This window comes from Bubalus kerabau, chromosome 10 (genome assembly GCF_029407905.1).
Source record: "Bubalus kerabau isolate K-KA32 ecotype Philippines breed swamp buffalo chromosome 10, PCC_UOA_SB_1v2, whole genome shotgun sequence".
In the NCBI taxonomy this organism is placed as follows: Eukaryota; Metazoa; Chordata; class Mammalia; order Artiodactyla; family Bovidae; genus Bubalus; species Bubalus kerabau.
In genome coordinates this window covers 87,623,570-87,646,014 of record NC_073633.1, presented here as the reverse complement: position 1 = coordinate 87,646,014, position 22,445 = coordinate 87,623,570, and the positions used below count along the sequence as shown (strand labels likewise).

Genomic DNA, 22,445 nt, shown 5'->3' with positions numbered 1-22,445 from the left:
ATATATATGCGTTAGTATACTGTATTGGTGTTTTTCTTTCTGGCTTACTTCACTCTGTATATCTGAGAGAGAGGGAGAGGGTGGGAAGATTTGGGAGAATGGCATTGAAACATGTAAAATATCATGTATGAAACAAGTTGCCAGTCCAGGTTCGATGCACGATACTGGATGCTTGGGGCTGGTGCACTGGGACGACCCAGAGGGATGGAATGGGGAGGGAGGAGGGAGGAGGGTTCAGGATGGGGAACACATGTATACCTGTGGCAGATTCATTTTGATATTTGGCAAAACTAATATAATTATGTCAAGTTTAAAAAATAAAATTAAATTAAAAAGAAAAGAAAAAAAAAAGTTATATTCTTAATGTAATTCAATGAATGATACAAAATCTTCTGCTTTTTAACACAGCTACTATGCCAAAGCCTGAAGAGAAGAGAGATGCTGGTACCTTAAGCAGTGAGTACTGACAGCTGGCTATCACCAGGCAGAACTGGAAGACCCAGATATCTCTGAAGAAGCCTTGTATAAGAAGAATGGATCCCAAAAAAGCCACAAGAATAGCCAAGATGACAGCTAACACATTTTCCAGGATCTCACGATTTCTGTAGACAGAAAAAAATTATCAGTAAGTACATGATCAATCTAAGAAATGAATTAGAGTGAAAAGGGGGAAGACATCCATATGAAGTTCATATTATATTTGGTACGATGTTTTTTTTTTCCTTTGTCCTAGGTTTGAACAAGGCTTTGGCTCATACCGATAAAGTATGCCCGGTTGAGACAGAAAGCTAGCACACATTCTTTAAATTTTTTTTATTTATTTTTAATTGGAGGATAACTGCTTTATAATATTATATTAGTTTCTGTCACATATCAACGTGAATCAGCCACAGGCCCTCTCCCTCTTAAGGCTCCCTCCCGCCTCCCACCCCATCTCATCCCTCTGGATTGCCACAGGGCACCGGATTGGAGCTCCCTGCGTCACACAGTGACTCTCCACTGGTCCTCTAACTGCACATACGGCAATGTGCATGTTTCAGTGCTACTCTCTCAAAGCGCACCGCCCTCTCCACCCACAGGGTCCACAAGTCCGCTGTCCCTGTGTCTTCACTGCTGCTCTGCAGATAGCTTCATCAGCACCATCTCTCTAGATTTCATAAATACGTGCTAGTTTATGACATTTGTCTTTTTCTGACTTACTTCATACTGGATAATAGGCTCTAGGTTTAGCCACCTCATTAGAACTGAGTCAAACGTGTTTCTTCTTATGCCTAATGTTCCATTGTCTATATGTACCACAACTTCTTTATCCATTCATCTGTCAATGGACATCTAGGCTGCTTTCAGTTCAGTTCAGTGGCTTAGTCGTGTCTGACTCTTTGTGACACCATGACTGCAGCACGCCAGGCCTCCCTGACCATCACCAACTCCTCGAGATTCATGTCTCCAGACTCATGTTCATTGAGTTGGTGATGTGATCCAGCCATCTCATCCTCTGCCGTCCCCTTCTCCTCCTGCCTTCAATCTTTCCCAGAATAAGGGTCTTTTCAAATGAGTCAGCTCTTCCCATCAGGTGGCCAAAGTACTGGAGTTTCAGCTTCAGCATCAGTCTTTCCAATGAATATTCAGGACTATTCTCCTTTAGGATGGACTGGTTGGATCTCCTTGCAGTCCAAGGGACTCTCAAGGGTCTTCTCCAACACCACAGTTCAAAAGCATCAATTCTTCGGGACGCGCATCTTTCTTTTTATAGTCCAACTCTCACATTGATACATGACTAGTGGAAAAATCACAGCTTTGACTAGACAGACCTTTGTTGGCAAAGTAATGTCTCTGCTTTTTATTATGCTCTCTAGATTGGTCATAACTTTGTTCCAAGGAGCAAGCATTTTTTAATTTCATGGCTGCGGTCACCATCTGTGGTGATTTTGGAGTCCCCAAAATTAAATGTCGCTGTTTCCACTGTTTCCCATGAAGTGATGGGACGAGATGCCATGATTTTAGTTTTCTGAATGTTGAGCTTTAAGCCAACTTTTTCACTCTCCTCTTTCACTTTCATCAAAAAGCTCTTTAGTTCTTCTTCACTTTCTGCCATAAGTGTGGTGTCATCTGTGTATCTGAGGTTATTGATATTTCTCCCGGCAATCTTGATTCCAGCGTGTGCTTCTTCCAGCCAGCGTTACTCATGATGTATTCTGCATATAAGTTAAATAAGCAGGGTGATAATATACAGCCTTGACATACTCCTTCCTAATTTGGAACCAGTCTGTTGTTCCATGTTCAGTTCTAACTGTTGTTTCCTGACCTGCATACAGATTTCTCAGGAGGCAGGTCAGGTGGTCTGGTATTTCCATCTCTTTCAGAATTTTCCACAGTTTATTGTGATCCACACAGTCAAAGGCATTGAAATAGTCAATAAAGCAGAAATAGATGTTTTTCTGGAACTCTCTTGCTTTCTTGATGAGCCAATGGATGCTTGCAATTTGATCTCTGATTCCTCCGCCTTTTCTAAATCCAGTTTGAACATCTGGAAGTTCATGGTTCACGTACTGTTGAAGCCTGGCTTGGAGAATTTTGAGCATTACTTTGCTAGTGTGTGAGATGACTGCAATTGTGTGGTAGTTTGAGCATTCTTTGGCATTGCCTTTCTTAGGGATTGGAATGAAAACTGACCTTTTTTCAGTTCTGCGGCCACTGCCAAGTTTTCCAAATTTGCTGGCATATTAAATGCAGCACATTTACAGCATCATCTTTTAGGATTTGAGATAGTTCAACTGGAATTCCATCACCTCCACTAGCTTTGTTCATAGTGATGCTTCCTAAGGGCTACTTGACTTCACATTCCAGAATGTCTGGCTCTAGGTTGGTGATCACACCATTGTGACTATATAGGTCATGAAGATCTTTTTTGTACAGTTCTTCTGTGTATTCTTGCCACCTCTTCTTAGTATCATCTGCTTCTGTTAGGGCCATACTATTTCTGTCTTTTAGTGTACACATCTTTGCATGAAATGTTCCTTTAGTATCTCTGATTTTCTTGATGAGATCTCTAGACTTTCCCATTCTATTGTTTTCCTCTATTTCTTTGCACTGATCACTTAGGAAGTCTTTCTTATCTCTCCTTGCTATTCTTTGGAACTCTGCATTCAAATGGGTATATCTTTCCTTTTCTCCTTTCCCTTTTCTTTCTCTTCTATTCACAGCTATTTGTAAGGCCTCCTCAGACAACCATTTTGCCTTTTTGCATTGCTTTCCCTTGGGGATGGTTTTGATCCCTGCCTCCTGTACAATGTCACGATCCTCTGTCCATAGTCCTTCAGGCACTCTATCAGATCTAATCCCTTGAATCTATTTGTCACTTCCACTATATAATTGTAAGGGATTTGATTTAGGTCATACCTGAATGGTCTAGCCGTTTTCCCTACTTGGGAGAAGGGAATGACAAACCACTTCAGTATTCTTGCCTTGAGAACCCCATGAATAGTATGAAAAGGCAAAAAGATAGAAGAGTATGAAAAGGTTGCTTTCATGTCCTAGCTATTGCAAATAGTGCTGTGATGAATACTGGGGTACATGTGTCTTTTTCAATTACGGTTTTCTCAGGGTATATGCCCAGTAGAGGGATTGCTGGGTCATACAGTAGTTTTATTCCTAGTTTTTTAAGGAATCTGCATACTCTTCTCCATAGTGGCTATATCAATTTGCATTCCCACCAACAGTAGCACACATTCTTATATGCAAATAAAGCATGCTACAGAGGACCGTGAAGTTCTAATTATAACACATAATATAGTTTTAATTTCTATGTTATAACTTTACTTTTCTTAACATCTGCTTTTCTGTGAAATTTGTTGCCAAATAACTAACCAACTTGAATGGCAAATAAAGGAAATATACAAAGAAATAAGTTTGAAAAAATTCAAAGGAGTTTCTAGAAAATTAAAAAGTTATTTATATGACAAGGTTTGTAATCAAGTTTTGATACTAACTGGTTTCATTTCCCATGTCTAAACTACCTGAAATAATCTGAAAATCTATTAAACTTACTTAAATATGGGCTCTTACATATGGTGAGAACGAAGGCAGTGATATTGCCTCTATCAAAGTTTCTGAGACAGTTCTGTATTTTACTAAACTGACCCTGTAAAAGCAGCAGTATGATCTCCAAGATACTACATACAGCAATTAAAATGATTTCTGTAGATAATGCCAAAAAAATAACTATTTGTCTCATTACTTCTCAGGGAAATGCTACTCACAAAATGTAAAATATGTGCTGCTGCTGCTGCTGCTAAGTCACTTCAGTCGTGTCCGACTCTGTGTGACCCCATAGACGGCAGCCCACCAGGCTCCTCCGTCCCTGGGATTCTCCAGGCAAGAACACTGGAGTGGGCTGCCTTTTCCTTCTCCAATGTATGGAAGTGAAAAGTCAAAGTGAAGTCGCTCAGTCGTACCCGCCTCTTAGCGGCTCCATGGACTGCAGCCCACCAGGCTCCTCCGTCCATGGGATTTTCCAGGCAAGAGTACTAAAAGTCTTGATTTTAAAGAGCATTTATTGACACGGGAACATGCTCAGTACATCACTATACAAAAAAAGCAGGACATAAAACTATAGGAAGATATAAGTTCTATTATTTAAGAAAATACACCATATATCGATATAATGGTTCTCTCTGGGTGGAAGGATTGTGGCTGGCCTCTGCCTTAAAGTCTTTCTATGTATTTCATAAAAAAAATTGCATTTATAATCATAAAAATGGTTTCATTTGTTTTTATTAAGTCAACGCCCTATTTATAATGATCTATTGACCTAAAAAATAAAATTCACAAACATCTCTGTACCATTTCACTTGACAGTTCTCAGATGAAAACAAGTTCAACAGTATTTTCAAAATCAATAAACGGAACAGTGGCATCTCTTCATTTGTTCTTATGTGGCAGATGTGGAATTTCAGATTTGCTGAGCCCAGTGATCCCTGTCAGCCCTGCTACACTATATTCTGCCACATCACTGGTCTCTGGACTGTTCTCCTTTCAGCTTTTTTTTAGCTTTCAATTTTGATGAATCCAATTTATCAATTTGTTTTTTCATTGATCCTGTATTTTATGTCACATCTGAGCAATTTTGCTCAAGGTCACAAATCTTTTCTATATAATCTTATATATTTATTCATGCACTCATCTTCTGTTTCCCCAGGTAGCTCCACATTCCCAGTTGGTATTATTATCCTTCTGCCTGAAAGAAATCCAGTACTATATTGTACTGTGGATCTGCCTGAAAAAGATTCTTTCCAGTTTTTTCTAGTCTGAAAATATCTTTATTTCATCCTGGCTTTTGCAGTTTTGCTGGCTACAGAATTCCAGGTTGATCTTTTTCTCCCTTCAATACTTTAAAAATGCTGCTCCATTATCTTATTTGAATTTTGTCCAACAATAAATCTGATGTCTTCCTTATCCTTGTTCCCCTATACAAACTGTATCTTTTTCCTCTTTTAAAGTTTTAAAAATTTTATTATTGGTTTTGAAAAACTATGTGCCTTGCTATAGTTTTTTTCATGTTTCCTATACTTGAGGTTCAAGGAGATTCTTCAATAGTTTTCATTGAATTTGGAAAGTTTTCCACCATTAACTTCCTCAGAATTTTTTCTCTCTCCCGGAGCGTACTTTCATCTTGTGTGTTCTTTTTGTTGAGGGGAGGGAGGGAGGAGAATTCTTATTCTTTTGTTTCACTTTCAATAGTTTCTACTGCCATGCTTTCAACTTCATTAATATTTTCTTCTGTAATGTCTAATCTACTGTTAATCTCATCCACTGTATTTTTCACCTCAGACATATTAGTTTTCATCTGCAAGTTCAATTTGGGTCTTTTTTTTTCTTTGCATTTTCCATATCTCTACTCAACTTTTATTAACATGCAAAGTAGTTATAACTTTTAATGTCTTTGCTAATTCTAATATCAGTGACAGCTAAAGGCTGGTTTCAACTGACTCATTATTTCCCTCATTATAAATCACGTTTTGTCATTTCTTTGTATGCTTGGTACTCTCTGGATGCCAGACCTTGTGAACCTCAACTTTTTATGTGGTGAGAATTTCTGAATTTCTATAAATCTTGAGCTTTGCTACGTGACTTGGAAACAGTTGGATCCTTTCAAGTCTTGCTTTTACGACTTGCTAGGTGGGTCTGGAACAGTGTCCATACTAGGGCTAAGTACTCCCCACTTCTAAGGCAGGACTTTCCTGAGTACTCTACATAATGCACCATAAAATATGAATTATTATGAGTTTCTTCAGTCCAGCAGGTGAGGACAGGCATCATTCCCAGCCCTGTGTGCCAGGCACTGTGCCTCTATTTCTTTTACATGATTTTCATGATTTCTTTTACATGATTCTCTCCCCTGGCCTAGTCTCCTCATACATTCTCTTATCAATACTCTGCTAAATAGTGAGGGGATCCACTACACATCTCTGAGTTTCGGAGCAGCGATCCTCTCTCTGATGTTCTGTCCCACAGACTCAAGCTGCTCTAGTCTCCCTGGACTCTTAGCTCCATCTCCTCAACTCAGGAAGTCTGCTGGACTCTACTTCAGGATCACAAGCTGGGAACTCTCTTCAGTACGCTGGGCAATTGCAGGGCTCACATAATTTGCTTCCCATCTCTCAGGAATCACCGTCTTTTTCTGTCTTATCTCCTGTGTCTTGAAAACCACTGGTTCATGCATTTTATCTGTTTTTCATTGTTTCAGGTGTGCCGGGAGCCGGCATATTGCATATTGAGTGCATATTGCATATTGAGTGCAGCACGTTCCACAGCATCATCTTTCAGGATCTGGAATAGCTCAACTGGAATTCTATCACTGCCGGGAGCCAGCGTGAGGAACTCCGCCCATGACAAAGGTCATGAGGAAGGAGGCTCCGCATACGCAAAGGCGGGATCGAGCCTCAGGAGTCCCCCTGGAAATTCTCAAGCATCTACCCCCCAATACCAGAGTCTGCCTACTTTCTGCTTTGTGCTTTCACCTACACCTCTGACTTTACGGGGGGCTGTCCCCCACTACCTCTCTCTGAAAGAAGAGTTAACTTACAGCTCCAGTTAATAAAGTTCCTGGGTGTGATAGTGTTTCAACCTACAAATTCCTTTGGAAGTCCTCTAGCCTGCCTGAATAGGTTTTTCTGGCCACATGTGATTGCTCAGAGCCTCCCAACTGTGAGAGGCATGAGATGTTCTAAACTGTCTAAATACAGATTCCTTTGAGTAGTTAAAAGATTGATTAGAAATTGTATTGGTGAAGGGATTTTCACTTGTTGGGCCAATGTTTGCTGCTAAGTTTCCATATCCCTTACCTGCTGTGTCCCTGGCAGTGTATTGATTAATATAATTGGTGTAAGTAGTAGCTTTAATGTTTGTAACCTGGGACCCTTGAGTTAATTCTTTTTCTTGTTATAGCCCACCACACCTTTGCTCTGTAGGAATGCAACTTTATCTAACGCTTTTGGAGGGTGGCTCCTGACCAATCACCTTTAGAGAAAAAAATAAGTTTTCTGAAGAAAGGGTCTTAAAATGTTAACAGGCCTCCGGGCCAGAAGATGATGCAAATCACCTAAGCTTTTGCATATGATAAGTTTGCAGGAAGAAAGCCTGGCTTGCTGCATGACTCTATCCCTTCCCCCATTATCCTCTATGCATAACTTAAGGTATAAAAACTACTTTGGAAAATAAAGTGCGGGCCTTGTTCACCAAAACTTGGTCTCCCCATGTTGTTCTTTCTCTCACCTTCTGGCTGAATTATTCAGCCTCTTTTCTCCACTGAATTTCCTCACTGAGCTATCCTTATTTCAGCCTCTTTTCTCCACTGAATTTCCTCACTGAGCTATCCTTATTCTATTACTCTTTATATCCTTAATTAAAGTTTAATTAAGCAGTTGTTTCCTGATCCTCGCCGACGCTGTCCCCGCTTCGAATTCCCTGGATCCACCGGGGCTGGACCCCAGCACAGGTGGAAAAGTCAGTCCAGTCTTTTTTACTCCATGTCAACTAGAAGCAGCATTTGGCCACCAAGTTCATAACTAACTACTGCTGTTTACTATTAAGACTAGTGACAAGAAGTAAGGAAAGAAACTTCTTCTTAAACCTTTTATAATAAGAGTCAATATAATATGTATAACCTTATGGCCATTAACACCTCATATTCTCTGGCTTTTAAATACAGTTGCATGATTCTTAATGATAAAAATGATTTCTAAAATAGAAAACAGTTTCCAAGACGGAAACCAAGTCACATACTCAATGGGTAATTTGAAACGTTTCAATTTAAAAGTAAAATCTACATTCTCACCTATCAAACAGGGCCAAAAGTGTGAGTCTGTCAAAGTTAATACCAATCCACAGCTGAGGCAAGATCCAAAAGCGATAATAGTGTTTAACTTTGTGAGCAGCTTCTTCTGTTGGACCGTAAGGAGCTGCCAAATCAGGGCTTAGGTCAATGTCTTGTTGTTCCAATAAATCTGTGTCGATGGTCAATAGTCTGTTCAGTCGGATCTGTGGAAGAGAAAGCTAAAAGAAAATCAGCACTGAAAGGCTTAAAATATCTTTAATCAAGTCATGATTCAAGGGCTACCCAATCAGCTTGCAGAATATCAAAACCACCTTAATTCTCTATACTAGTCCACTCTTGTGGATACTTCATGATCATTAGAAACTACAGAAGGTGACAAAGGAAGAAAACTACAACAAAGCAAATCAATTGATGGGGCTTTTGGAAAGATTTTATTAGGAAGTATTTGAAATTTTAGCATTTTAGCTGGTGGATCCATTTCATGACCTACAGTGAATGATGAGTGGTGTCCCCCTCCCTGTCCCTTATCTTCTCTCATTACGTTGTGAAGCTCACCACTATGTTAAATCTGAGCTCCTCTGCACTGGATTATATGCCTTCAACGCTCCATTCTTCCTACACTCTCTTAACATCATTACTGCTGTTTTCAAATCCCTCCCATATGCATTTATTTTTGTTTTGGCAGACTGCTCAGCTGAGGCTATACAGGATATTATCACGTTACATTTCTTTCAGGTTCAACTCATCCATTCACCTGTTCACCAGTTTCTCCTTCCTCTGAAAGAATCAAAAGTTGACTACATCTAGCATAGCACTAGCCAGAATTGTGCTATCTCAAGGCTCTCACACCATTTAATGGTGGAATATACTACTATGAACACAAAGGACTTGAGCAAACAGATTATAATTAATCCTTTTGGCACTAAATTTATCTAAATATCTCTTATATATTGCTTATAAGGATTTCATCTACTTTATTTTTTTAACCTCAATATATACATCTTTATATATATCACACAAAGGCAGTGCTATCTTTGTTATCTTTTTAAAACATACCTACTGTATCTTGTATGTTTTTTTTCAATAGAGCAATAATGTCACTAAGCTCTCCACTCACACACACACACACACACACACACACACACACACCAGACATACACACTGATATAAAAATAACTAATAGTTAACCAGCAGTTAGGTAAGTACCAAATCAGTTACCTATGTACCAAAAGTGAAGTTTTAAAATGGCACACCTAGATTATGACATTGGTGAGTAAGTAAGACCTTTGCAAACCCTCAGAAGTATAATTACGCATTCATATATAGCTAATCCAACTTTATGGTGTTTTATATTTCTTAACAAAGGACTTATGAAAAGAGATCCATTATGGAACAGCAAAGGTAATTTTGCCATAGCTTTCAACAAAATCAATATTATGTAACCAAATCATTTTTCTGCTTTATGGAACTACTTAATACGAAAATATATCATTTTATAAAAATAAAGGAAAACCTACCACATCATGTGGATAAAATCGAACTGAGGTAGAACTGGATACATGAGAATCCGTGTCACTAAAATAAAATGAAAAATACTTTAGGGAATAAACAGCTTGTCAAGTAGTAGAAAGAAAAATAAATGCATGAACAATTATACGATATTTACACTGTCTTTACTTTTCCATGTAAACTTCAAAATAGAAAGTCAAATTTTCCTAGGGTCGTGATAAGGCACATAGCCTGTGGGTCAGAGTATCTATATTCAAATCTCTTCCTCAACTGCATGAGATCTTGGACAGTTATCTCATCTTTTAATACCTCAGTTTCCTCACAGGATAAGAGTACTTCCAGCACAAGGTTGGGTGGCCCTACACAGCATGGTTCATCGTTTCACTGAGTTAGGCAAGGGTCATGTTTCTGAGAGTTCTGACAAACGTGGTCTAGTGGAGAAGGGAATGGCAAAGCACTTCAGTATTCTTGCCTTGAGAACCACATAAACAGTATGAAAAGGCAAAAAGATAGGACACTGAAAGATAAACTCCCCAAGTCGGTAGGTGCCCAATATGCTATTGGAGATCAGTGGAGAAATAACTCCAGAAAGAATGAAGAGAGAGAGCCAAAGCAAAAACAACACCCAGATCTGGATGTGACTGGTGATGGAAGTAAAGTCCGATGTTATAAAGAGCAATATTGCTTAGGAACCTGGAATGTTAGGTCCATGAATCAGGGTAAATTGGAAGTGGTCAAACAGAAGATGGAAAGACTGAACATCGACATTTTAGGAATCAGTGAACTAAAATGGACTGGAATGGGTGAATTTAACTTAGATGACCATTATGTCTACTACTGTGGGAAAATCCCTTAGATGAAATGGAGTAGCCATCATAGTCAACAAAAGAGTCCGAAATGCAGTACTTGAATGCAATCTCAAAAATGACAGAATGATCTCTGTTCATTTCCAAGGCAAACCATTCAATATCACAGTAATCGAAGTCTATGCCCCAAACAGTAATGCTGAAGAAGCTGAAGTTGAATGGTTCTATGAAGACCTACAAGACCTTCCAGAACTAACACCCAAAAAGATGTCCTTTTCATCATAGGGGACTGGAATGCAAAAGTAGGAAGTCAAGAAACACCTGGAGTAACAGGCAAACTTGGCCTTGGGAGTACAGAATGAAGCAGGGCAAAGGCTAACAGAGTTTTCCCAAGAGAATGCACTGGTCATAGCAAACACCCTCTTCCAACAACACAAGAGAAGACTCTACTCATGGACATAGATGGTCAATACCAAAATCAGATTGAGTATATTCTTTGGAGCCAAAGATGGAGAAGCTCTATAACAGTCAGCAAAAACAAGACCAGGAGCTGACTGTGGCCCAGATCATGAACTCCTTACTGCTAAATTCAGACTGAAATTGAAGAAAGTAGGGAAAACCACTACACCATTCAGGTATGACCTAAAGCAAACCCCTTACGATTATACACTGGAAGTGAGAAATAGATTCAAGGGATTAGATCTGATAGACAGAGTGCCTGAAGAACTATGGAGAGGATCATGACATTGTACAGGAGGCGGTGATCAAAACCATCCCCAAGGAAAAGCAATGCAAAAAGGCAAAATGGTTGTCTGAGGAGGCCTTACAAGTAGCTGTGAATAGAAGAAAAGCAAAAGGCAAAGGAGAAATGGAAAGAGATACCCATTTGAATGCAGAGTTCCAAAGAATAGCAAGGAGAGATCAGAAAGCCTTCCTTAGTGATCAGTGCAAAGAAAGAGAGGAAAACAATAGAATGGGAAAGTCTAGAGATCTCATCAAGAAAATTACAGATACCAAGGGAACATTTCATCCAAAGGTGGGCATAATAAAGGACAGAAATGGTATGGACTTAACAGAAGCAGATGATATTAAGAAGAGTGGCAAGAATACACAGAAGAACTATACAAAAAAGATCTTCATGACCCAGATAGTCACAATGGTGTGATCACCAACCTAGAGCCAAACATCCTGGAATGTGAAGTCAAGTAGCCCTTAGCATCACTATGAACAAAGCTAGCAGAGGTGATGAAATTCCAGTTGAGCTATTTCAAATCCTGTGAACGTGTTGCACTCAATATGCAAGCAAATTTGGAAAACTCAGCAGTGTTTCCAAAAGGTCAGTTTTCATTCCAATCTCAAAGAAAGGCAATGCCAAAGAATGCTCAAACTACCGCACAATTGCAGTCATCTCACATGCTAGCAAAGTAATGCTCAAAATTCTCCAAGCCAGGCTTCAGCAACCATGAACTTCCAGATGTTCAAACTGGATTTAGAAAAGGCAGAGGAACCAGAGGTCAAATTGCCAACATCCGCTGGATCATCGAAAAAGCAAGAGAGTTCCAGAAAAATATCTATTTCTGCTTTATTGACTACACCAAAGTCTTTGACTGTGTGGATCACAACAAATTCTGGAAAATTCTTAAAGAGATGGGAATACCACACCACTTGACCTGCCTCCTGAGAAATCTGTATGCAGATGAAGAAGCAACAGTTAGAACTGAGTTCCAAATCAGGAAAGGAGTATATCAAGGCTGTACATTGTCACCCTGCTTATTTAACTTTTATGCAGAGTACATCATGAAAAATGCTAGACTGGAATCAAGATTGCCGGGAGAAATATCAATAACCTCAGATATGCAGATGATACCACCCTCATGGCAGAAAGTGAAGAAGAACTAAAAAGCCTCTTGATGAAAGTGAAAGAGGAAAGTGAAAACACTGGCTTAAAGCTCAACATTCAGAAAACTAAGATCATGGCATTTGTTTCCATCACTTCATGGCAAATCGATGGGTAAACAATGGAAACAGTGATGGACTTTATTTAGGGGGGGAAGGGTCCAAAATCACTGCAGATGGTGACTGCAGCCATGAAATTAAAAGACATTTACTCCTTGGAAGGAAAGTTATGACTATTCTAGACAGCATATTAAAAAGCAGAGATATTTCTTTGCCAACAAAGGTCCATCTAGTCAAAACTATAGTTTTTCCAGTAGTCATGTATGGATGTGAGAGTTGGACTTATAAAGAAAGCTGAGTGTCGAAGAATTGATGCTTTTGAACTGTGGTGTTGGAGAAGACTCTTGGAAGTCCCCTGGACTGCAAGGAGATCCAACCAGTCTATCCTAAAGGATATCAGTCCTGAATATTCACTAGAAGGACTGATGCTGAAACTCCAATACCTTGGCCACCTGATGCGAAGAACTGACTCATTTGAAAAGACCCTGATGCTGGGAAAGATTGAAGGTGGGAGAAGGGGACGACAGAGGATGAAGATAGTTAGATGGCATCACCAACTCAATGGACATGAGTTTGAGTAAACTCCAGGAGTTGGTGATGGACAGGGAAACCTGGTGTGCTGGAGTCCATGGGGTCATGGACAAAGAGTCAGACACAACTGAACTGATTTTAAGGTTCTTGTGAAAATTGTTTAAGAAAGCAATTAACATATTGCCAAGAGCCACAATAAATTTAATCTATATGGTAGTGTACGTTACGTTAAGTCACTTCAGTCGTGTCCGACTCTGTGTGACCCCATAGACGGTAGCCTACCAGGCTCCCCCGTCCCTGGGATTCTCCAGGCAAGAACACCGGAGTGGGTTGCCATTTCCTTCTCTAATGCATGAAAGTGAAAAGTGAAAGTGAAGTTGCTCAGTTGTGTCCGACTCTTTGCGACCCCATGGACTGTAGCCTACCAGGCTCCTCCGTCCATGGGATTTTCCAGGCAAGAGTACTGGAGTGGGGTGCCATTGCCTTCTCCGATATGGTAGTCTAGAAGATGACAATTCAGTTTCCACAGTTCACTCAAGTTTAGATTTCAAAACTTGAGACCTTAACACATTATGGTGTAAGGAATTGTTCTTATCTTGAATTATGTTAAACATAATTGTTCTCAGTGCTCCATCCTCCTGTTGCTTCCACAGTTACAAAATTATCTAAACATCCCAATTCAATCTGAGGGGGTAAACTCTGAAACAGTACTAAAAGAGCTTAAAGAGTACAGTTTTTTAAATGTTCATGCTAAGTGACAACAAGATCTTATTGCTTTAAACAGCCTCTCAAAATTGAAAAAACTAAGTGAACTGCCCATAGATATGTAACATTTAAATAAATATCCCATTATGAAACATAAGTCCTAAAATAAAAATCAAATGACCCTGTAGAAAAAAAAAAAGTGAGGTAATCAACCAACAATGAATTTCAATACAGCAATTTGATTAGTAAAACTTTCAGAAAATTTTTAACACATTCTAAATTATAACTGTGTTATATGATCAAGGTTTCTATTTCTTATTTGCTTTCCTCCAAACTTCTGTTATCTTACATAATTTCTTCCTGAGGGAAGGAGAGAAAAGAAATTAAATGCAACACATGACTCATATTTTAAGAAATTCTTCCTCCTTATAGTTGGTAAACACATTTTAAAACAAAATGAAAGACGATCACTTAAAAAGACACTTGGCTGAAATCCTCACACAGAAATAAAAATTTGAAATTACACTAAAAAAGAGAATTGATGGGTTTGAACACAGTTGTGTAAATGTTTTTCTAATAAATTTTTTCCATCATGCAATATATAGAGAGTTAAATTTGAAATTGTGGGAAACCACTATCCCACAGTAAGATCTACAAGAAATTTTTACTTAATTTTAAAAACATATAATAGCAAACAAAAAGCAAAAACTCGTAATAGCTTTTAATAATGGTTTTCTTTTTTTTCCACAGTAAACAGTTCTACTTTTTGGCAACCAATGCATAATGTGAATTTATTTTAGCCAATATAAACAAACAACTCTTCTATCTCAAGGTTTACAAACTTTAAAAATGGCAAACTTATTATGCAAGTACATAAACTCCCCTAACACGACTTCACACATACCAGATATTGGACGCTCTTCTTGCTGCTGGTTCAAAATTCACAAGTGACATATCACAGCCACCAGTCTCATAAAGCGTAGAAGAGAACTTACCTAGCAAATAAATCATTTGTTTAAAAAAGCCATTAGAATACTCAGAAATTTTCCTTCATGAAACACTAATTTTAAACTTGTTAAGAGTTTAAGAAAATGAACTGTAACTTCCTTTTTTCAAAATATTTAAAAAAACAATGATCTACATGTAATTCAGCGTGACATAAATCAAAAGGGAATGCTAAACAGTGGACAAAATGTCAACATAAATAATCAGGTATTAAAAGTGATTTAAGTCAGCTTTACAAGAGCAGTCTTCTCTTTTCTCCTCCCAGAATATTTTCAATTCAAGTTACAATATATACAAATTTAATGCTGTTTTAAGGTCATCTGACCACTAGTTACAAGTGGTAAGTGGCCATTTGGAAGGGCTGCTTTAAGTTTTAATACAGCTCAAACTGCAAGACAAAAAATTTGTGTGATTACCTTCAGAGTTTTTTGGTTTTATGTTACTTTTAAGAAGAAATGGTGCCAAAATGGATCTAAGGAAGTTCAATGAATGATGTATAATAGTGTTGGTGATAATTAAACTATAATATTTAATGAACATTACTAGTTGTATGATTCTACAAGAACTCTATAGAGAAATTTAGGAACACAATTTGCTGTGGCCAACTATCTACAAAACTCTAAAAGGTTTAGAAACTTTGTTGATTGCAGAGGAATATAGGTTAAAAAAAAAACTCTTACACAGATGAACTATTGAAGATAAAATGACTTCTGATAATGGAGTTTTAGAAATCTAAATACTAAAATTCATTCTATACTTTGAAGATCTATGACAGCCATATCAAATGGTGGGAAGGGAACATAAATAAAAAATACAAATTTCTAGTAGGACAATGCAGTATATAACTGAAACTGTTTGGATCTGGTCCAGGCTGCCTTTTGAATATTTATGAAGTTTTTGTTTTACTAGCTAGAATTACTGAGGTTATAAACATGAGAAATCTAAAGGACAATTTCAACTTGATGGCAAGGCTAAAAGATTTCTCTTCCATGACTACAATAAGAACAGGACACAATAAGAATTTTTATTTAAGTCAAATTCTTGAAAAATGACAATAAAATTCCCTCTAATATACTAATAATATAACCAAGGGTTTGCAGAACATTTCAACAATTACTTGATTCAAAAATGAGTAGAATCAGAAAAACTACTTAATTAAATAGGATTATTTGAGTACTTATGGGTCATGGACAGAATATGAAAATATTTATAATATGGTCTTTTCTGTAGTAGCTGGGTGTTTTTTTTGGGGGGGGGGGGTTAGAATACTCCTGAGATAAATTAGGAAAAAAATTCTATGAAATCCTTAACTCATTTGCTGTATTTCAAAGGAGGATTACTCAGCATGTAGGTTATCCAAAACTTCACTTTCTACCCCAAAGAGTTACTCATTCTTAGCACTTCTAACAGAAACCAGAATAAGAAACTAAAATGAAAGGATTTCATTTTTTTGAAGTGATAGGGGGAGGGGTGTTTGCAGAAATTGCTAGTAAACAAAAAAGTTAAAAATGCCTTAACTGAGATTTTTTTATTTTTAAATTATAATTATTTATTCTGTACTCTTTTCTCACTTAGCATGGATAATCAGAGACTAGCTGTGCTACAACAATTAACTTACATTAGCAGAAAAAAAGAAACACCTGATCAAAACCACAGATTGCATGTAAGTGTAGAAGAACTATAAAATCATATTAAATGACTGAATCACACATAGAACTGGGAGGGTGAAATCCAGTAAGAAAGGAATGTATAAATATTAGTGTTTATATCACATAATTTGTGTATATTTTCCAAGTAAGTTAGTTCTATATTCAATAAAATTTAAATTATTGGAGTATATTCTGAGCATTTAAGCATTCCATGGGATTTTTAGTAATATAAGTCCTATTCTTATGCTACTAAAAATAATATTTGCATGCATCTGAAGTTAACTAGAATATTAATTACTCTGTAATTTTCAAGTGAAACAGTAAATGATGATTAAGTCATTAACACAACTGTGTTGTCCTTTATTTATGAATGTCTAGTATGAAACATAGAAATAAGTATATTTTAAATAAAAATAAAAGATTCCTCTTCAAAAATATTTTAGATAGAAAGCTGGAAAAAATGTTGTCATCCTATTACTATATAAATCTACAACTCTGAATACATACAAACTAGTGACTAACAAGTAATAAAATTCAAAAATTTCAACAAGGCATAAAACACGTGTAAGAAAAGGGCAGCTATCATTTCAAAAAACATGCATGACTTCAACGGTTTTGGGTTTTTTTAAGATGCTTCTGTCTACATACTAACTATAAACATGTTCAGGTTCATAAAAACATACATGGTATATGTCAGAACTAACTTAACTTGTATTAAGGCTTCCTGGTGTATTTCCAACTTAACTCCACCAAATGAACAGATTCTACATCCCTCTTATATCTCTGGGCCCGGCAACTGATAGCACTTCAGAAGTAACAAATGTTATTCATAAGATAACTCAGAAAAAAAATATTACATTAAAAAATGTTCAGTTTAGGGTTTCTGTGAAAAACTTGTAACATTTTAATATATTAATAATTTACTAAAAACATCTTTGATAACAACCAAAATAGAAATAAGTACATTTTTCTATTGGTTTATAGAAATTAAGAATCTCTTAAATGTGCACAAATCTTCTTAGCAAACATAACAATTTCATATATATCTCATTTGAGATTAAGACTATAATCACAGTTAACCATTCTTAACAAGTAAATGTGCCCCTATTAATAATCCTATTTTAATAAATTTGTGTATTAAGAAAAATATTTCTATTTAAATATTATTTCTAATGAACATAAATTGGGAAGAAAGTATAATATTAATGAAATAAGTCCTCTTCACATATATTATGATTATACACTAAGTTATCGCATCCTAATTCAACTCCTAGATCATAATTACTAATATTTAATAGTTGGCTATCTGATGACATTAAAAGAAAAGCAATTTCTCACAAGACTGGAGTCTGAAATTTCAGACTTAATAATGAGATTGGTCATGATATAGTGTCTCTAAGATAAACAGATGTTAAGGTACCTGGTATTTATGTCTCAAATATTCAATTATGACTGTGATTATTTACAAAAATTCCATTTAATTACACAGAACTCCGTTTGTTTGTTTGTTTTTTGAGGTAGGAGAATTTCAAGTAACCACAGGTCAATAAATAAGTGATGAACAAGAAGATAAGTAAAACTGAATACTGATTTAAAGAACAAGGACCCTTGAAGCATTTCACTGAAGCCACAAATGACACAGCAGACAGATTTAAAATGGATAAACACAGATAAAAGACAGAAATTAACGAGATTCTCTAATTAGTCCTATCAATAAAAATACTCACTACATAATACAAAGTTCAGTAAATAAGATCATGAGAAATGCTTATTGCTTTCTTAACGTCACTCATTTATCTTAGAAAGAAGTGGCTACTAGAAGGGCAAATCATCTGTAGGGTTTTTCAAATCCTCCCAGTACCAACAATAAGGAAGGCCTCTTATATTTCTTGGATAATTTCCCTCTGCAGATCACCTCCCCATTCCCACTCATCTTGGGTTCTCCAAGCCTAACCCTGATACACTGCTTGACGTCTCACTTCTCTAGCATTCCTCTCAGGGCATGGAGGGGCTGGCTACAAGAACGAACAGAGATAGACAGAAAGGAGAGGGCTTTACAAAGTGTCTTTAGAAGGCAGTGGGGGACACAGAGGCGTGGGATGGGTGGGAGATGGGAGGTTCAAGAGGGAGAGGACATATGGACATCTCTGGCTGAGTCATGTTGATGTGTGACAGAAACCTGCACAATGTTGTAAAGCAAATATCTCGCAATTTAAAAAAAAGATATGGCAAGAAAACGAGACCTGTTTTCAAATTTCTGTACCTAAATATAATAAAATAGTACTCTCGCAAGGGGAAAAAAAAAGGCAATGGGGGGAATACATAAATCTATGTGACTCACTTGAGTACACTATAGAAAGTGCCTTTTTCTGACGGTGATGAGTATTGTGCTCACAATGCTATTTTAATGAATATATTACACTTTTAAGAGAGAAGGTTCCAATTTCTTGGATAGTATCCTCCCTTATCATCATGAGTGGTGCCTCAGTGCAGTCTCTGAGGAAACATGAGTTTTCCCCCAGACAGAAATGACTCATTTTACTGCTGCCTACAAGTTCATGGACCTACTTCTGCCTAGACAAGAGGTCAGTGAAGTTTCTCTGTAAGGGGCCACACAGTAAATACTTTAGGCTCTGTGGGCCAGATGGTCACTGGTGCCACAGTTCCAGTCTGCCACCGTAGTGTGAGAGCAGCCACAGAAAACATGTCACATATTCATTTACTTCATTCACAGAAACAAGCATCAAGCTGGATTTTAGCCTCTAGGCCATAGTTTGCTAATCTCTGTCCTAGACCAAAAGCCTTAGTCTTATAAAACCTCTTTAGCTCTTGTTCTAAATGGAAATCAAGTCACTATGCTACTCATAATTTAAAGTTTCAATACTGAGAACCAGTCCTTCTTCGTAGAATGTACAACACTGTGCTAAGTTTTTAAAGCAGGAGAAGAATAAGAAAAAGGGAAGGAAAAAGAAGTTATTTTAGAGGAAAACGAAGTTTAGAAGACAACTTTTGAGTGAACACACATGCGCGCGCACACACACACACAAAGAAAAAACAGGTAACTGTTGCTTGGTAACAGTGAAAGAGATTTATATACCGGTATATTTTACTGCCATGGTCACTGTTCTCTAGCTCTGATTTAACAAAACACTGTGTTAAGTAGTGTTGTGATTCATTAAGTGGAATCCCCAGATCAGGTGAACTGTCCAGAAGTGAAATATACAAGTTCATATTCTGATATAATTTCACCATCTCACATTCCTTTCGAAAGGACAAGTCCTCCTTAGTTTGATAAAATACTCTATAACAATGACACTGATGACATTACAAGTGATTCAGATAAACAAACAAAAAAGTCACAGACTGGGGAGAAGACATTTGTAACTTGCATCTGATGACTTAGTGGTATCTAAAATATCACAAGAACTGTTACACGTCAATAATAAGACAAACAGCTCAATTTTGAAAGTGAGGAAAAGATTTGGACACACTTCACAGAAGATATATGCATAACTAATAAACCCATCAAAGGATCCTCATCACCCTTAGTCATAAGAGACATGTAGATTTAAACCACAGTAAGATACCGTTACACACCCATTAGGTCTAACACTTAAAAAGCCAACAGTAACAAATGTCAGCAAGAATGGGAACAACTGGAACTCTCATACATGCCCATGGGAATATACAACTACTTTTGAAAACATTTTAGACATTTTACCCACAACAGCCAATACCTGGATACAACATAAACTTGTCCACTGACAGATGAATGAATACACAATACAGAGGAAGCTCACAGCAGGAATATTCATCAGCAAGCAACAAACTGCTAACACATGCAACAACACGATGAATCTCTGAAGCATCACGATAAGTGCAAAACTAAACACAAAAGGCCACATAAAATGTGAATGCATTTATATGAACTTCTAGGAGAGGGGAAAACAATGACACAAAGCACAGAGTGGATGCCTGTGGCCAGGAGCCGAGGAGGCATGGACGGCAACAGGGCCACAATCTCTTGGTGAAAACGTTCTGTATCTTGATTTCACAGGTGTGCACATCTGTTAAAACTCACAAATTGTACATGTTGAAGGGATACAATTTATCATGCCTAAATTTTATGTCAATAAAGTTGATTTAAAAACAAAGAAAAAAAAGATGGACCAAGTAAAAGACAAAGTATTAGATAAGCATGAGACAGCATGTAGTCAGTGAAATTCCCACAAGTAACTAATCAAGGTTTTGGACAGTGAGTGACATTTGTTGCTTTGTTTTGGTGTTTCATTTAAAAAATATGACACATTGAAAGACTGAAAGCAGTATATAAAATGAAGAAAGTTCTCACCCACCAGAAAAACCCAGAACAGATTCTATGTTCTTCTGAACAATTTTTATCTACATTTGCTTACTAAATAGCTTAACTTTTCATGTCGATAACATATACACATCAAGTTCTGAATATTATAGCTATGTCCATGAATAGACTAACACAGGAGGGTTCTCTAGTAACAAACATTTAGTCTGTTTCAAAAGTACAAGCAATGGTATGATGAATATCCATGTACATATACATCTGTATGTTTGCAAAACCTGTAGATTAAAATATATAGGCATTTTTGGTCTACTGTTCTAAACTGTCCTCCAAAAATGTTCAATCTTTTAGTTGTCCACATCTCCAGACCCTTCCAAAAAAAGATATCACTATACATTCAGTAGATGAAAAATATCTTAATCCTATTTTTAATTTGCAATTTAAAAAAATTATGAGCAAAGTTGAACTGTTTGCCAATAATTGCAAGCCACTTGTAACGTTCAACTTTTCTAATAGGTCATGGATCTTTATCTTATTGATTTGAAGCGCTTTTTGTCTTATTGTGGAGCCTGGCGAGCTACAATTCATGAGATCTCAAGAGTCGGACTCGACTTAGCACTATCTTTCTTTCGTCTGGTGGCAAAAACGAATGACTGACCTCCAGTATTCATCTTGTCCTTACCCCTTTTAAAAACAGGACTTCCCCCTCACTGAATTTCAGCTGAGTCTATGTCTATGTGGGCTTCTCAGGTGGCACAGTGGCAAAGATTCCACCTGCCAATGCAGGAGACACAGATTCGGTCCCTGGGTCGAGAAGAGTGTCTGGTGGAGGGCATGGCAACCTGCTCCAGTATTCTTGCCTGGATTCCATGGGCAGAAGAGCCTGGGGGCTACAGTCTATGGGACTGCAAGAGTCAGACAGGACTGAGCAACTGAGCACCGCCACCACTATGTCTATGTCCTTAGAGACCTCTCCCAGCCTCTCTTGCAGCTAGAAGAAAGTGACAGGCAGATTTCCCAAGTCACAAACTGAAAGATAAAGTCTAGCTATCCTTGACTTTTTATTTTAGCGCCCCTCCTCACCGCCCTCCTGTTGGGGGGAAATGTCAACAACTGGAGCAGTCATTATGGACCAGGCAGGGAAGCTGTATGTGGAAGATAAAAAGAACCAACCCACCTCTAAGGACAGCTCTCAACAGACTATTATGAGAGAAATGTAAACTTCTCTCTAATTTCAGTCACTTGATAGGGGAGGACAGGTCTCTCAATTAAAGACTCTACATACATTCTAACTGATGTAACACACACTAATCAACTTTAATTTAGAATCTTAATGTTAGAAAGCAGTTTAAATCTAGTGTTTCAGTGAATTCTTTACAACACAGACTGGCAAGAGACAAATCAGCTATCTCAACCACTTTCTAGAGTAGTTCATGCATCTGAAACTTCTAAAAATAATATGCCAGTCTTTTCACAGTAACAACAGTAAACTTCTGAGCATTTCCAGGAAATGAAGATTAGGGTGGACGAAATAAAATTTATCTAGGTTTATTTTTAGTTTTAGCACTTGGGATAAAAATGACACTTTCAAACCCTGCCAGATAAAGAGTAAACTAGTACAGGCTTTCCAT

General features: G+C 37.4%; 1 protein-coding gene across 5 annotated transcripts in view; it reads right to left on the bottom strand.

The window, feature by feature from the left end:
- Nucleotides 1-22,445, bottom strand: part of PCNX1 (pecanex 1) — a 188,358-nt gene that overhangs the window by 82,120 nt on the left and 83,793 nt on the right. For 3 of the 5 annotated variants that reach the window (XM_055538492.1, XM_055538493.1, XM_055538495.1), the window contains 4 exons: nucleotides 14,747-14,837; nucleotides 9,853-9,910; nucleotides 8,336-8,553; nucleotides 449-602 (listed from right to left, as the gene is read on the bottom strand). In XM_055538492.1, the coding sequence (XP_055394467.1) occupies nucleotides 449-602; nucleotides 8,336-8,553; nucleotides 9,853-9,910; nucleotides 14,747-14,837 (521 nt within the window). The remainder of the gene's footprint in view (nucleotides 1-448; nucleotides 603-8,335; nucleotides 8,554-9,852; nucleotides 9,911-14,746; nucleotides 14,838-22,445) is intronic. The other 2 variants (XM_055538494.1, XM_055538496.1) reach the window with 1 other exon arrangement.